The 14,370-nt window shown below is 45.4% G+C and overlaps 1 protein-coding gene across 3 annotated transcripts in view; it reads right to left on the minus strand.

Moving 5' to 3' along the window:
- Window positions 1-14,370, minus strand: part of nbas (NBAS subunit of NRZ tethering complex) — a 106,377-nt gene that overhangs the window by 80,002 nt on the left and 12,005 nt on the right. For all 3 annotated transcript variants that reach the window (XM_037449412.2, XM_037449411.2, XM_037449410.2), the window contains exons 14-21: window positions 13,765-13,958; window positions 12,087-12,353; window positions 8,253-8,378; window positions 7,845-7,996; window positions 7,586-7,723; window positions 2,851-2,929; window positions 1,204-1,308; window positions 641-777 (exon numbers count right to left, since the gene is read on the minus strand). In XM_037449412.2, coding sequence (XP_037305309.2) covers window positions 641-777; window positions 1,204-1,308; window positions 2,851-2,929; window positions 7,586-7,723; window positions 7,845-7,996; window positions 8,253-8,378; window positions 12,087-12,353; window positions 13,765-13,958 — 1,198 coding nt within the window. The remainder of the gene's footprint in view (window positions 1-640; window positions 778-1,203; window positions 1,309-2,850; window positions 2,930-7,585; window positions 7,724-7,844; window positions 7,997-8,252; window positions 8,379-12,086; window positions 12,354-13,764; window positions 13,959-14,370) is intronic.

The following is a 14,370-nucleotide window of genomic DNA, read 5'->3' on the forward strand; positions in this document are numbered from 1 at the left end:
GACCTCAGAGTGCACGAGCTGACAGAGGTGTGATTCCACATTTAGGTGATTTTAATTTGAAATGTAGCGAGACGTGCCACTTGTGTATCCCGGAAAGCTATGAATGTTGATTTTCAGACATCAGAGGGTGCGCATTTCCCTGAGGTAATGCGTGTGTTTTTTTTACAGCGCCACTGTCGTGTTTGAAAAGTGAATTGTTTTTTTTAATGGGAATTAGAAAATAGACAAAAGTAAAAAACAATTTTTTTGTTTTTCAGTTACGCAAATTTATAAATTATGTTTACATGTTGCATGTTAAATGGTCTTAGAGGCTGATATGTCTTTGGAATTCAAACATAAATCCACACCCTTGTGTCATTGAAAACACACAGGGAGCAATCTAGATATGTGATGATGTGTTTTCTCTTAAACAGACCAACAGGAACAGCCCTTTTTGACATTTGCTTTGACTAACTGGACTAAATAAATGATTTTGAAAAGGCAATTTGTTGCAGTCAGCAGTAATACAGTTGTGAATGAAATGATGTTCTTCAACAGGCCGATAGCAGCAGGGACCGCCTGCTTCTTGAAACTGGCGGTGTATGTGTTAGTGTCTGGACTGACGCAGCCCTCGATGCAGGTGTGTTTGTGTGTGTCTCACCAGGCTTCTGGCAGCAGGGTGGTGTACTCGTGAGGAGAGGTGGTTTCTGGGAAGTTGTGGAGGATAGCGAGCCGATGCTGGAGGAGCTCGGCTCCGTGGTACGTGAACAGGATGTCCAGCGCCTGCACATTACTCTCCTGTCGGTGAAAGAAATGCAATATGACGCTGATTTTAAAATTTTGCTAAATTATTTTAGTATTATGTGAATAAAGTACTAAAAGAAAAAGCACAAAAATGGATTGACTTTATGACTCATTTCAAATAATTTGCTAAACCAATTTCGATGTGATCAACTGGAAAAGAAAAAATTCCAAAACCCTTTGATAGAAAATACCGAGACATTCACACAGGTGCAAGTTTAGTAGTTAAATCAAACTAATACAGTCGGATCCAACAATCCTGCTATAAATCCCACCTTCCCAATGAGAGTTATTGCAAGACAGTTATTGCATTCCTTTCGTGAGCGTATTTCACATCGATGCCAGGGGACACGCAGACAACTAAAACAACCAAATTAAGTGAGATTATTGGCAAGGCACTACAAGAAAAGAACCTTATGTTACCCTGGCGTAGTTTCTTGCTGATAAAACAATATTTTGGCTGCGGAACTTCTTGAAGAACTCTGCATCGTATTTCTGCTCCGCTGCATGAGGCCCACCAAGAATCTCCTGGAGAGTGTGAACCAGAGGGAGAGAGTGACACACAGAGAGAGGGGGGAGGGGGGGAATTAGGCATTACAAATGGGTATCATAAAAAGACATTTGAGGAGAAGCATAGCGTCATTTTGTCAGAGGGAAGTTGCACTAAAGATGAAAGGGCGGGGAGGGGGAGAGGGCTGGGGGTGGAAGATGTCAATGCAGATCATCAAATCAACAGAGATGCTGTTTAACTTTCCAGCACACGGCTGCACACAGCTGAAACCATCTGAGGAAAGAAAGAGCGTCAGAAGGGAACATTTCTTGCGCTGGCCTTTGGCTGAGAGGGGTGTTTGTGTCTATAAAATCTCTGTACCCTCCTCTCTGTCAGGGTGTGTGCATGTGTGCGTGTGTCCAATGGATCGCCTTTGAATGAGCCGTACGCAGACAGATCCAGCCCAAGTCAGGATGATAAAAACCCCAATATCATATTCATAGACAGCCAGAGAAAATGGATTGGGGGCAAAAGGAATCAGACGAGTACTGCAGTTACCATGACAATGTCCGTATAAAGAGAGAGACAGCATTCTGTCTGACTGGAATATGTAGCCGGGGTAAAACCTCGTCTCAACTCTCCTGCATAGGAGAAAGTGCGGCCCTGTTCTTCCAGGAGTTGTGGATGAAAAGGGCATTTGTCTTGATATTAATCACGGTAAATCTGAAGGGTAAGTGGTTGCAGATGTCAAAGTTCAACTTCAAGCATCCATCTGTCTTTGCAGCACTCTGTGCTTATGTACAGTAGGCCAATCATTATCAGAGAACAACTGTTATTTCTTTAAAATCTGATTTCTCTCACTTCTGAACACCTCCACTCTACCTTGGTGCTTTTATTTATATACTTCCCATCGCGGCCCATCGCGTAAATATCTTCCCCAACTTTGTAATATTTCTAAGGAGATTAGTGGGGTTAAGAGAGAGTCTTAATAGAGAAGCCCCTGGGCTTTGGTGGGATTGGATGTGAAAGGAGAACACATTAGGTTGCTGAGGGGAAAACAACAGAGCGAGGAAGAATGTTTGACAAAAGCATTAACACTGCGTTTGTATCTTTTCCAAAACAGGCAACGGTACTATTAACCATTTCAAGTGTTTAAATCGACAGAGCCGTTAACATTCATCTGTTTCCATGTGTAACTGCAGTGAGGTCGTGGCTGAATGGTTTCAGTGAAGACACGCATTGGAGCTGCAGTTTGGACAACGAGGTGTTTAGCTAAGGGTTTTGGTTGCTAATTCAGGAGATTAAATAATAAGTAGAACATTTAATTGACAGTAAAGCAAATTTGGATTATTTGTTATTTTTTGTGTTAATAAAGCGTCTGAGACTGAACTTTTTCCACAATTTGCTGACATTTCATAGACAAACAATTGAATAAAATGAGTAATCGAAAGATTAGCCCCGAAAAGAAAATCTTCACATCCATAAATCAAATAGTCTCTTTTAACTGTGGCGCTTTTGCGATATCTCAGAAGGACTCCGTTGGGCTGATCGATGGGTGAGTGGCGGCCGGTCAATGTTACCTCGTAGGTTTCCAGGCGTTTCAGGTAGGAGAGCAGTTTCAGTCGGCTCCGACACAGCTCCTTCTGCTCCAGAGTCAGCCTGAACATGCGCACACACACAGAAGCACACAATCGCATGTCAACATCCCCGCAACATTCAAAACTCAAATTACAACATCTGAATAGCCAACACGTGCTGTAGCTGTTAATAAACTGTAAATTAGGGACCAATAACGATTGGTCCCGCTTGGGACCTGTGACTACAATACAATCAGAGCCCCCAAGACCCAATCATTTTTAAGGGCAACAAATCAACCCCCTTATGACCACAAGAACCCTTGGGTTGTGATGTATGGGACGCTGTTTGTCAATGAGGTGAGCAAACGCCCCGTGAGGATCAAATCCATTTTCAATGTCGTTTAATCACGACCGTAAATAAATTGGATGACCGCAAACACCAAAGGCACAAGGTTGTAAAGCTTCCACCTGCAATTCCATCACCCGAGGTGTGCCCGAGGGAACGGCACCGCGAGGCTGAGGGCCGGTCGGTTAAAATAAAGCCATTTTCACCACCTGTTCTCACACTCCCAAGCGCGATCCAGAAGGAAACCGCGGAACCAAGTGGAGCCGTGCCCGGAGCTCCCGAAAAGCTCGCCCCTGGATCAACCGCGGTGGGACCACAGGAGGGCTGACCCCTCCACCGCCGCCTTAATCCCTAATCCCTCATTACAGAGTGCGCTATCAGGCCTTATCGGGGGTTCCTCTACACAGACTAGCAGAGATTAACACCGGCTCAACCAGCTCTCTCTGGCACATCAAAGAGGGGCGGCTTAGCACTCGTACCAGTGGTAATTATTGCTTTGCACTGCCTCTTCAGAGTAAATGTTAAAAGAAAAAAGAAAAAGAGAGGGGGTTGAGAGGGAATGTTAAAAAGATAGTTTAGCCGGTCTGTTGTCCTCTTGGGGGTCTGAATGACGGCTCAATCATTTCAGCACAGAAAAAAAATGAAAAAGAAAAACTAATCTCTCATCCTCAAGTTTTGAAAACCCTCTTCATTAACTGGAAAACGTAAAATCTGTACAAATTAAGTGCACTTTGAACCATGAATGCATCTAAGATTCTTCCTAACTAAGTATCCGACTCTCATCCAAATTACCGGTCAGGGATTTAACATCAGCCACTAAAAAAGCCTGAAACCTTTCCTCCAAGTGCACTTCATAGACGCTCACAGACGGGTAGCAGTTAGCCCGATGTTTAATTCAGGCCTCCTCGTTTTACTTTTTCTCAATCGCTAGTCCCACTGCAGAATTCCACAGAAAGGGCACGTAGCACGCTGGCCGGTGCACATACAAATGGACAACCTGCAGAGGGGCTTTGCATTATGTCCCTGAATTACCCTTTGGATAAACAGTCGACTTGAGGGGAACAAGGGGGGGGGGGAGAAGGGGGCCGGGAGGGAACAGAGACACATCTGAACAGAGATGTAGGGGATTCAACTCAAACTCCGCTTAATACTATCACGCGTCATCGCACACGCCTTCTAATGTAAAGAGACTGGGCCCTAATTAAATCAAGGTGTGTGTGTGTGTGTGTGTGTGTGTGTGTGTGTGTGTGTGTGTGTGTGTGTGTGTGTGTGTGTGTGTGTGTGTGTGTGTGTGTGTGTGTGTGTGTCGTGTATTCAGTTCTGGGGGTTATTAAAATCCGATGGCATCGCCCTCCATCTCTACACTCTGGATGTGCCGTTCTGGACGGAGATTGAACCATATAAACAGGACAACACACACTTGCATTCAAACACACACACACACACACACACACACACACACACACAAACACACTGTCACCCAGAGAAATGCGGCATGTGATAAAAGCGATTATCACAGTGATGGACAAAATTGGACTGCATAAACAGACAAAACACTTTGGCTCATACACTTCGGCTCATGTCTTCACATGCACATGGATGCCGCAGAAAAGGTGTGAAAGGTGTCTGTGTGCCGGCAGACACACACACACACACACACACACACACACACACACACACACGCACAACCAATGCTGGAGCAAATGAGAAAACGAGACTTCTGATTGAGGTCTGAATCTGATCAGATAAGAACATAAACACCTTGCAGCAGACTGCATAAATTCTCACCTTCACCTCCCCCCCCCCCCCCCCACACACACACACACACACACACACACTAGTGCTGCAGTAATTTCCGTCTCGTTGCTGTTTGCAGAGTCAGAGCAGCAGATATAATGGCCTGTGGCGGATTCTGAATGATACTTTTTTATGCATACACGGAGGAGAAAGTGGCTAAAAGATAAAAATGCCAAAATTGTTTAAAAAAAAAAAATGGAGCATGACAATTAAGAATGTGGAGCAATAACCAAAGACCTGAGGAAGCCTGTATCTTATGCGACATTACATTTCAGGATAAAGTAATGCAATGCCTATGGGGCTAAAGCTAATAGTAACACGAGAGGCTAGAGAAGTGCATCAACATCTATTATACTATTGGATCTTTAAACCAGAATGTGTGTATCCTGGAAGGGAAATGAGCACCTTCTTTATAGTAAAAATCACACACAAAAACACACACACAAGGTCTGCGTGACAGTCAGTAGTTAAGTACAGTCCTTATCTACACACACAAGCATCTCCCACAGAGCGGCGGTGATCGATACAGAGCCTTCTCTGTAATGGTGGTGTAGTTAAAAAGAAATTAAGAGAGTTATTATCCGTCAGACCTCGGCCGCAGGCCTCAAGGCGACTCGGGGAAGTGTCAGTGGCGAGGGGGCATCGCTGCACCCGAGCGCACACACCGATCTGCACGTGTATTTATGCCTGCGAGGTAGACCAACAAAACAGCAACATCCGCTTTTCTTTTTTAAGAAGGCAATTTACTGACGATTTAATGTAACGGTTTTCTTTCACGTTTGTGTATTATGCTTTCGCTTTAGTCTCTGCCCTTTCTTTTGAACCTCCCTCCATCTTCTCAATCTGCCGCGGACTACGGCTCCCGCATTACAGCTAAACTGTTTCAGGGACAATGAGCCGAACACAAAGAAAATCAAGCAGACAAAAAAGGAAATCAGGCAGTGAGCCGAGGGGCAGATATGACAGAGTTTCTGGGCGGCTTCATTGAGATACAGACCCGAGGCTCACCCGCTAAGTATCCGCGGCGAGGGCAACAGTGGAAGCGGCGCGACCCCCACCGCTGCAGCTTAAATACTGCGCACAACGCACGCACAAACGCAGTGGGTGTGCGTCGTTAAAATCCATGTGTTTCTTTGTGTTGACATTTTAATTGTGTAACAGGTGTATGAAATCAAATTCAGCTTAAGAGTGTTTGATGATACATGGGTATGCTTATTTGCATGCAAGTGTGTGTGTGTGTGTGTGTGTGTGTGTGTGTGTGTGTGTGTGTGTGTGTGTGTGTGTGTGTGTGTGTGTGTGTGTGTGTGTGTGTGTGTGTGTGTGTGTGTGTGTGTGTGTGTGTGTGTGTGTGTGTGTGTGTGTGCGAGAGGTGATTGGTGATCACTAAAGGGTTTTTCATTAGTCTTTTCCCTGGGCACTCAAAAACAAAAGGCATTAATTACCTCCAGCAGATTACCCACTAATCTCCACCAGCGGTCCCTCCCTCACGCTCCTTCATCCTCATTAATGTCCCGGCCTCCATGATCCCCGCTTTGCGGCGCGCGACCTCGTCAAACAATCTGTGTTCAATTTGGCAGACCTCTCGCCCCTTTCCATGCCGCGTCCTCGTCGTCACTTCACATGCCGTCACAGCAATCACTCCTAGGCTTTAGTTGCAGCGGCGCGGCGGGCTACGCTCGTCCTCATAGCTCATACCGTGAATAATGACGACTGGGTTTGGGCTATGTAAAAAGTAGGAGGAAACCTGTCGGATTGGCAGTCGCAGTTTTCCCTCAGTTCGATTTTGCAACCCACCTAACAACTGTTCCTAGAAGGCGGAAGCTGGTATTGAATCCCGGCGGCCAATTCCGCCAATTTAGTGACTAATTTGCAAATTCACAGTTAAAGGATTGCAGCTGCAATGAACACGTCCTTACGGCCTGACCGACAAAACGTATTGTAGATAATAATTTTACAGCGCCAACCTGCCCATAAATGAACTGAGATACAGGTCCCGACCGACTAAGAGGAACCAAAAAGCCCGCATTTAAAACCCAGTCTGTCACAGTTACCAACAACTATCAATCCTTGTGAATTGGATTGTTCTTCAATTGAGGTTAATTTGCATAGAAAGGGTCCCGTCTTGTACCGAATGTATGCAAATTGCAATTACACTGAATGAGCACAAGAGCAACGAGATGCTGTTTGCTTGGCAGTTCCAAGCAGTTGATACGATTCAGTTCGGACCACAATAGTAGACCAACTACCAAGGTACAAACTAATACAACCAACTAGTGACCGACTAGTAATCTTCATTCTCTATAAAAGCCATGCCATAAGCCTGCCTAAAAATGGGTAAACTGCACCTTAAAAGGATAATGCTTATGAAATGATGTCTTTAGTCAGGAAGATGCTTGTCTACCAAGCTCGGGTCCTCCAGCTGAGAGGTGGAGTGGCGCAACCACGAGCGGGCCTTGTTCATTACTCAAATAAAAACTCCAGTCGCTAGAAATTTAGACCACTGTCAGCATCTCGGCCTGCTGCGACCGTCTCTTTTCATCTGCTGTCTGACTGAATAACAAAGCCGACTAAGCAACTCTCCCGCCAACTGTGTACCTGCTGAAGTCGACCCTGGCCAACAGCTCCGCTCTCTTCCTGCTGTCGCGCTCCTTCTTCACCTCCAGCTCCTCGTCGCCCGACAGGATGTCTTCGTACGGAATGTCATCGAGGTCGACGTCGCCCGGGATGATGAACCTGGGCGGTGGCGAGGAAATGACGCAGGCTGTGGCTAAAACGCTACCTGGCTGTTTGAGGCCTGCGGGACGAGCCTCAGCAAAAATAGGGTTTGTGTTGGTGTGTTGGTGCACGCGCCCACCTGCCACCGTCTTCCCTGTTTCCTATCGCTATGAGGGCCTCGAGGTCGGTTCCCTTCAGGCCGTACTGCAGCAGCTCTTTGGTCGCGTCGACGTTCTCCGGGACCCGCTCCACGCACTCGTGCAGCACCCATGAGCGCTTGCAGATCTTGCTCTGGGTGGGATGCGGGGAACGGACGGAGAAGGAATGAGTTCAGAAGAAGTGGCGGGATGAAATGAGACGAATGAGTGAACTTGGGAGGGAAGGGTGTAAAAATTGGGCTGTTTGTGATTCCCCCAACACACACACAAACACACACACACACACACACACACACACACACACACACACAAAGAGTACATTTCCTACCAGACATCTAATATACTGTGATACATGACATCTATCAATCTTAATGTCTTCTGCCTCTTACCAGATAATCTTGTATTGAGGCAATGCTGACGGTACTCTTCCTCCACTGCCTCTGGTAGACCAGGTCAGAATCCAGATTGTACGCTTGAGCAAGAGACAAGGCTTCACCGTACTCCTCGTTGTCTATCTGTGGGATCGACAAAAAACGCACACAATCAACACGTTATGAGGGCATGATCAATGTGTTTAAATATAAATGTTTCCTCACACTGTGGAACAAAGAGCACTGCAACCAATGTGATCGGAAAAGACGGGAACATGAACATTTATTTCGAAGTCGTTCAGTTTCGGCCTACGAAAGAATTATCTATTTGAAGAAAACTAATTAAGAAATGATTTTATTTTCTGATGTAACATTTAGGTTGGTATATATTATCCCAAGGGTATACCCCTGATTAAATCTTCATCTACAAAGGATTGAATTTATAAAATGCAACAAAAAAAAGACCAAAGTTCATGGTTCTGGTTTCCGTCGGCCTCGGCACAAGCTATGGCACCAAAATTCTGAGTAGGCAATCTGGATACTCGAGACACTGAATGGGAACGTGCAGATTTCAATCTGTGCGGCGGCATGCAATGTGACACAGCATGGACAGGGGCTGCTACAGAGGGGTATGGCTAACGGTTTATTTGGGGATATTTTATGAAAGGGTATCAAAAGGACAGTAGGAGGAAAAAGCCAAAGGGATGAAGCTGGAGTGAGATATTGGGACTTGCATAAAAGATTGGTACCAGTCAATTTCTCACTGGCATCGGGTCGGTAATCGGTGACTCGGGTATCTCGGTGTCTGGACTGAAAACCAATAGCCATCTTATCTTAGCATGTGAGCATTATGGTCGGTTGATGGTTTGTGGTTTTATATCGTTTGATCGTGGTTACTCGGGACGTCCAACGATGAATAAGATCGACAGGGGGCAACGACAGGGCTCAGCATCTGATGGAGCGTGGGAAAATAAATTGAACAATAACATTCAAGTTGGACGAATAAACATTTTGATTTTTTTTTTTTTTTAAACGAATTAATCGCCCATTTAATCCTCTCTACTGAAATAAGGGATCCTTTTAGAAAAGTGGCCTGCGTGCGACGGTATCACACCGCTATCTTTCATCTCACAATCCAAACCATATCAATAAGGTTATTCACTCTAATGGAGCAGGGAGCAAGGTCTTGTCGACAGTGCATATGGAGAAGGAGATATGTGCGGTCAGATCCATTAAAAAAAAGGGACGAAATTCACTGTTAACTGATTAATGATTCAGAGCTTTTAGAGGTTATTTCAAAAGACATTTGTTTATCATCCCCTCAACTGACAATATACGTTCCAATTGTAGCAGCGATCGCTTGATCAAATGTTTCCTAGTAGCACCGGACATACTGTAGAATTAAAATAAAGATGATAGCTTTGTAGGTATTTGGTCATAAAGAAGAGTAGTGGATACTTTAAAATGCGTAACATGATAAATGCGTAACATGTGATTATAATGTATACGCCAATGTTAGCAGACAGCACAGGGAATAGCATAAGTTGCTAGTCTTGTAACCATATATTTTGATTTTGTAGCCGCAGTAGTAGTTGCTTTTGTCATCATTAAATTGGCCTTCCTTAGATGTTTTTCTACTACTAGGTTTTGTGTCCTATCAATGTCTCGCAAAATGATTTGATCCAACAACATCATAACATTTCAGTTTTTGCCGGCCCACACATTGTGTGCAAGAACACACACACACACACACATTATCCATCTCTTTCTGTGTGTGGGAGTATAAAGAGACACATTAGCCAGACTGTGGTTCCTTGAGGGCACTAAGAACCCCACACAGTTAAACCTCTCACAGGAGGACATCAAACACGGCTTCCTTCTCTCTCTGGATTCAGCTAATAAAACTGTGAGCAGCCCTGCCAGTGAGCTACTCACGCAGGCAGGGTTACGCCACAGAACACATCATCACCCTCCTAAACGCATGAAGGAAATAACTCAAAATCACTCGATAGGGTCCATTCGCAGTCAGCGGGACTATAAACCCTCAGCTGAGGTGAATCTCCGAGGAGAGATCGGGTCATTTGGATTTCTGTGAGTGGGTTTGAAAGTGGAAATGTCAAACTGCTCAAATCTAACAGAAGCATTGGCACTGACACTCACAGCAACAAGAAATGAATTGAATATGCATGCGCAGACATACATAAACATAAAGACAATGCAGAGACCCTTCCTCTTCTCATCTACACTCACACACACTCACATGTGAATAAAAAAATAAAACATTTTCGCCAGGAGAGCAGAAGCTGGGGAAGTGCTGTGTCGGGTACCAAGTGTTGCAAAGAGATAATAATGATATATTACTTTGTAACTCTCCACTGGTGGGATTGATGGCGATGACTAATGGCATCTAATGATGATGACAGTGATGAAGAAGGAAGTGGATGACGGGCCATAAAGATGACTGATGAACAGCGCTGCAACGCGGGGCCGTTGAGAGACGATTTTGTGCTTTATGACGGAGCGTGTTGTTGTCTTTGCAGCAATTTGTAGCGAGGAGCAACAACAGCCATATTTCTAATGCAGCAATTAGCATTTCAGAGAAACCCCTGGGACGGAGAAACAGCCTCAAAGCGGACTGAACATCTTGCTTGGTTTTCTTTTCTCATCAACGGCACTCTGGTGCTGAGCCAACAAAACAATGGCACTTCGATGACTGGCACGGGGTTAACTTAGTCAGAAAACTATTTTGCAAATCAGCCTGTTATGATTCAGTCAGTGACCACGGAGATTCATGTGACGTCTTTCAGCTGCCGCTAAATCACGCTGCCTAAAGAAACACAAGGCTTTCATGGTAAGTGTGATATCCACAGTTGAAGACAACCAACCATTCGTCTTAAAAAATGATTAATGGCATTACAGTGAGCCACAACTGGCTGAATCCCTTTGCATGTGATAAAGGCCTTACATAAGGGGTGGTTTAATTAGGAATGAGAATCTTTGAAATATTTAATAGGCAATATCAATTTCTTTGGCAAAATGAATTCATTAACACTGTGAGCACCGAGAAATGCACATCAGCTCAGGAAATTGCTTGTTTAGATTGCTGAGCTAAAGAACATTCAAATCCAAACATCAAGGCGTGAGCACTGAATGACGCCTTCCTCTCATCAGCGAGCAAACAGTAACAGAAATGTGGCTCTCCTTTGTGACTCAGAATGAAATAAGCCACCTCATGCTGATGACTCCTATTGGACCTACTGCGACCCAACTTCTCAAATAAAAGTACCATTCCCGACAGGTCAAAACAATGTGAAATGTTATGAATACTGCTGGGACTTCTCCACAGTGTCGCCCAGCACCTCAGCAACCAACCAACCAACCAACAGGCTATTCATTCAAATCCCTGAGACTGACGCTGGTGGCTCGAATTGGGCACAGTAAACGTCACCACGCTGAAATTCTCTAATTAGTGCGACACACAATCAGCTGAGGCTGATGGGAATGTCATTAGTTCTGCGGGGCCATTGGTCATTCAAAAGATGTGTTGAATGACCTGATGTTGGCGCTAGATGATGATTACGGTTCATCCTGCAGGGAGCATGAATGCATTGATCAGATGGCTTTTGAGATATTTCAGTCTGGACCACAGTGGTGATCCCGAGAGGCTGTGCTTTGAGTCCAAAAACTAAAAGACAAACGGTAAATATATTTTTGTGAAAAGCCGTGCAAAAACACAGACAACGTTAAACCGCAGGGGCTCATTATTCTCCCTTTAATCTGAGACTGCACTTTTCAAAACTCCGGTTGAGTGCTTAAAGAAAAAGGAATCAAGCATAAGCGGGTGCAGCCTACCTTCCTCTGGTACAGCTCCTCTGGCGTGGTGGACCTCAGGCTGACCAGGCGGTAGTTCTTGATGACGGTGCGGGGGCGCTTGCGCGGCGGGGCGAAGCGCTCCATCTCCGTCACGTAGTACAGGCCCTGCTTGATGTAGCCAAAGTAGCGGGCTTTGGCCGAGGACTCCTCGTCGGAGTCAGAGTCTCCGCCGTCGTCCCCCTCCTCGTCCTCGCCGCTCAGGTTGCTCTCCAGGCGGCCGCGCTTCTGGGCCAGCTTCACCTCGCACTGGGAGCAGCGCGGGAAAGCGAAGCGTTAGGAACGGGAGGGAAGTCAACTTTAACAGAAGCAGGAGAGACAGTTCAAAGCCGATTGCCGCGCAACAGGACGAATGAAGAAAACTAACAACAAATACAGAATGGAATTAAACATAACTTTCAGTTGTCAGCCAGTTGTCTCTGTACATAAAAATAGATCTGTGTAAAATAGGCTGGATTCATAAAGCGAGGGCTGCAAAACCGAAGAAGGCCCATTATGCCGATGATTGAGACGGAGACAGATCTACAGCCCTCGCCATGAAGGACTTTCCGATGCCGGGAGTGGACACTTCTTGAGGAGGTGAAGAATTAAGCATGGAATGCCATGCAGCACACGTCACATCTAGCCGTGCTTCAGCTGGGAAACGCAATTACTTTAACACTGTCATCTGCGCGCTGCCCACAACACAAAACTACACAAGGTCAAGCTGCTCGCTCAATAAGAAGAAGAAGAAAAAAAAAGGAAAAAAATCTGTCCGTAGTACTTTCTCCAACTTGTCTTGTTTTGTTTTGCCTTAATCAATGAGGAGCTGAGGCTGCTTCCATAGTGCTGCACTCATACACTACTCCAAAAGAGGCACAAGGTATCATCCAGGACACACAAGCTCACATTATTAGTCTGTGGAGGCGTACACCAAGCACAAGCCCCCCCATGCTCAAGGTCACTTTAACACGCGCAGAACTTCAGCTTTAGATACACCCCTCCCCCTCTCTATGCTGAAGCAGGCTGATGAAACCTCTCTATAAAGTTGGCTGGTGAGGAAATATCTTTTCCTTCCTCATTCTTTATGCAATCAAGGCAAAGAAAAAGAAAAGGGGAGGGCTAAAATCAAAGTGGAGGGTGATCGGAAATTACGGTCTTTGTTATCGAATAAGGAGATAGAGAGATATCACACACTTTGAACCAGTTTTTACACACACAGACGCACACGCACAAATACACACATGTGACACCACGACATTCTCAAACTGAGGTAGTCCTAAAAGATCCAAATTGTATTTGTCTGAAAGAAGAAACTGTCCTATTGGGGGAATCCCATCTGCTAAAAGTACAAAGGATCAGAAACAGTGTGCTCAAAAGAACTTTTCATTTCACATCTCTAACAATTAAAACAAATTACTGACAGACTGGTGACCTGTCTAGTTTGTTCCCTTTGTGTGAGTTGCAGCTCTGCACCTTCCTGAGCCAAAAAAACAAATTGTTAAATTATTAAAAAAAAGAAATCTGTAATATTCTTAAAGACCAAGATCCAAGATGTGTCAACTTCTCCCATACAGTCTGTGACTAGCGCCCCGGAGATGTTTCCCCAGAGTCTCACACGCTCTTCCAAAACGACTCCGTTTACCGGACCACACATGCACACCGCTGTCGTCACATCTACCTCCAGGCTGAGGAAGCCCCCGTCGCGTGCCGCGGTGACTCGGGGCGAGGGCTCGAACCATTCGCAGGACTTCCCCAGCAGGTTGCGCAGCGTCCTGACGGAGGACACTGTGACGGAGCCGGAGCAACGAGCCAGAATCAACACGATGTCGCTCCACCAGTTCACATCCACCAGCGGGTAGTACTGCTCCTTATCTGGGACAGGTGATGGAGAGAATTACATTTTACAAATGACGTCGGGACAAAGTCGATCCGGATCTGCGTTGAAACTTTCCTGCACTCTTTTCTTCATTAACTTTTGGGGAATTCGGCTTCTCGGAGACATATTTACACACGTGGACGTATTCGTGGCTTGTCACGCGTTTAGACGCACGCATGCTTGTGCTTACACGAGCTGTCACGGCTGTCACAACTGGCCCCAAACTGTCAGACAAAAAGACTGTAAAGCCACGCAAATACATATAGATGTAACTACACAAAAACCCACAATCCCGTGCATGGACAGTGTGAAGGAGGGAAATATTCTCTGGCCTTGGCAGACGCTGCCAAAAAAATGGGTAAAAGACTGTATAATTCAGAGCATGAGACGTGTCGAAAGATCATTAAA

The sequence above is a fragment of the Pungitius pungitius genome, chromosome 20 (assembly GCF_949316345.1).
Source record: "Pungitius pungitius chromosome 20, fPunPun2.1, whole genome shotgun sequence".
In the NCBI taxonomy this organism is placed as follows: Eukaryota; Metazoa; Chordata; class Actinopteri; order Perciformes; family Gasterosteidae; genus Pungitius; species Pungitius pungitius.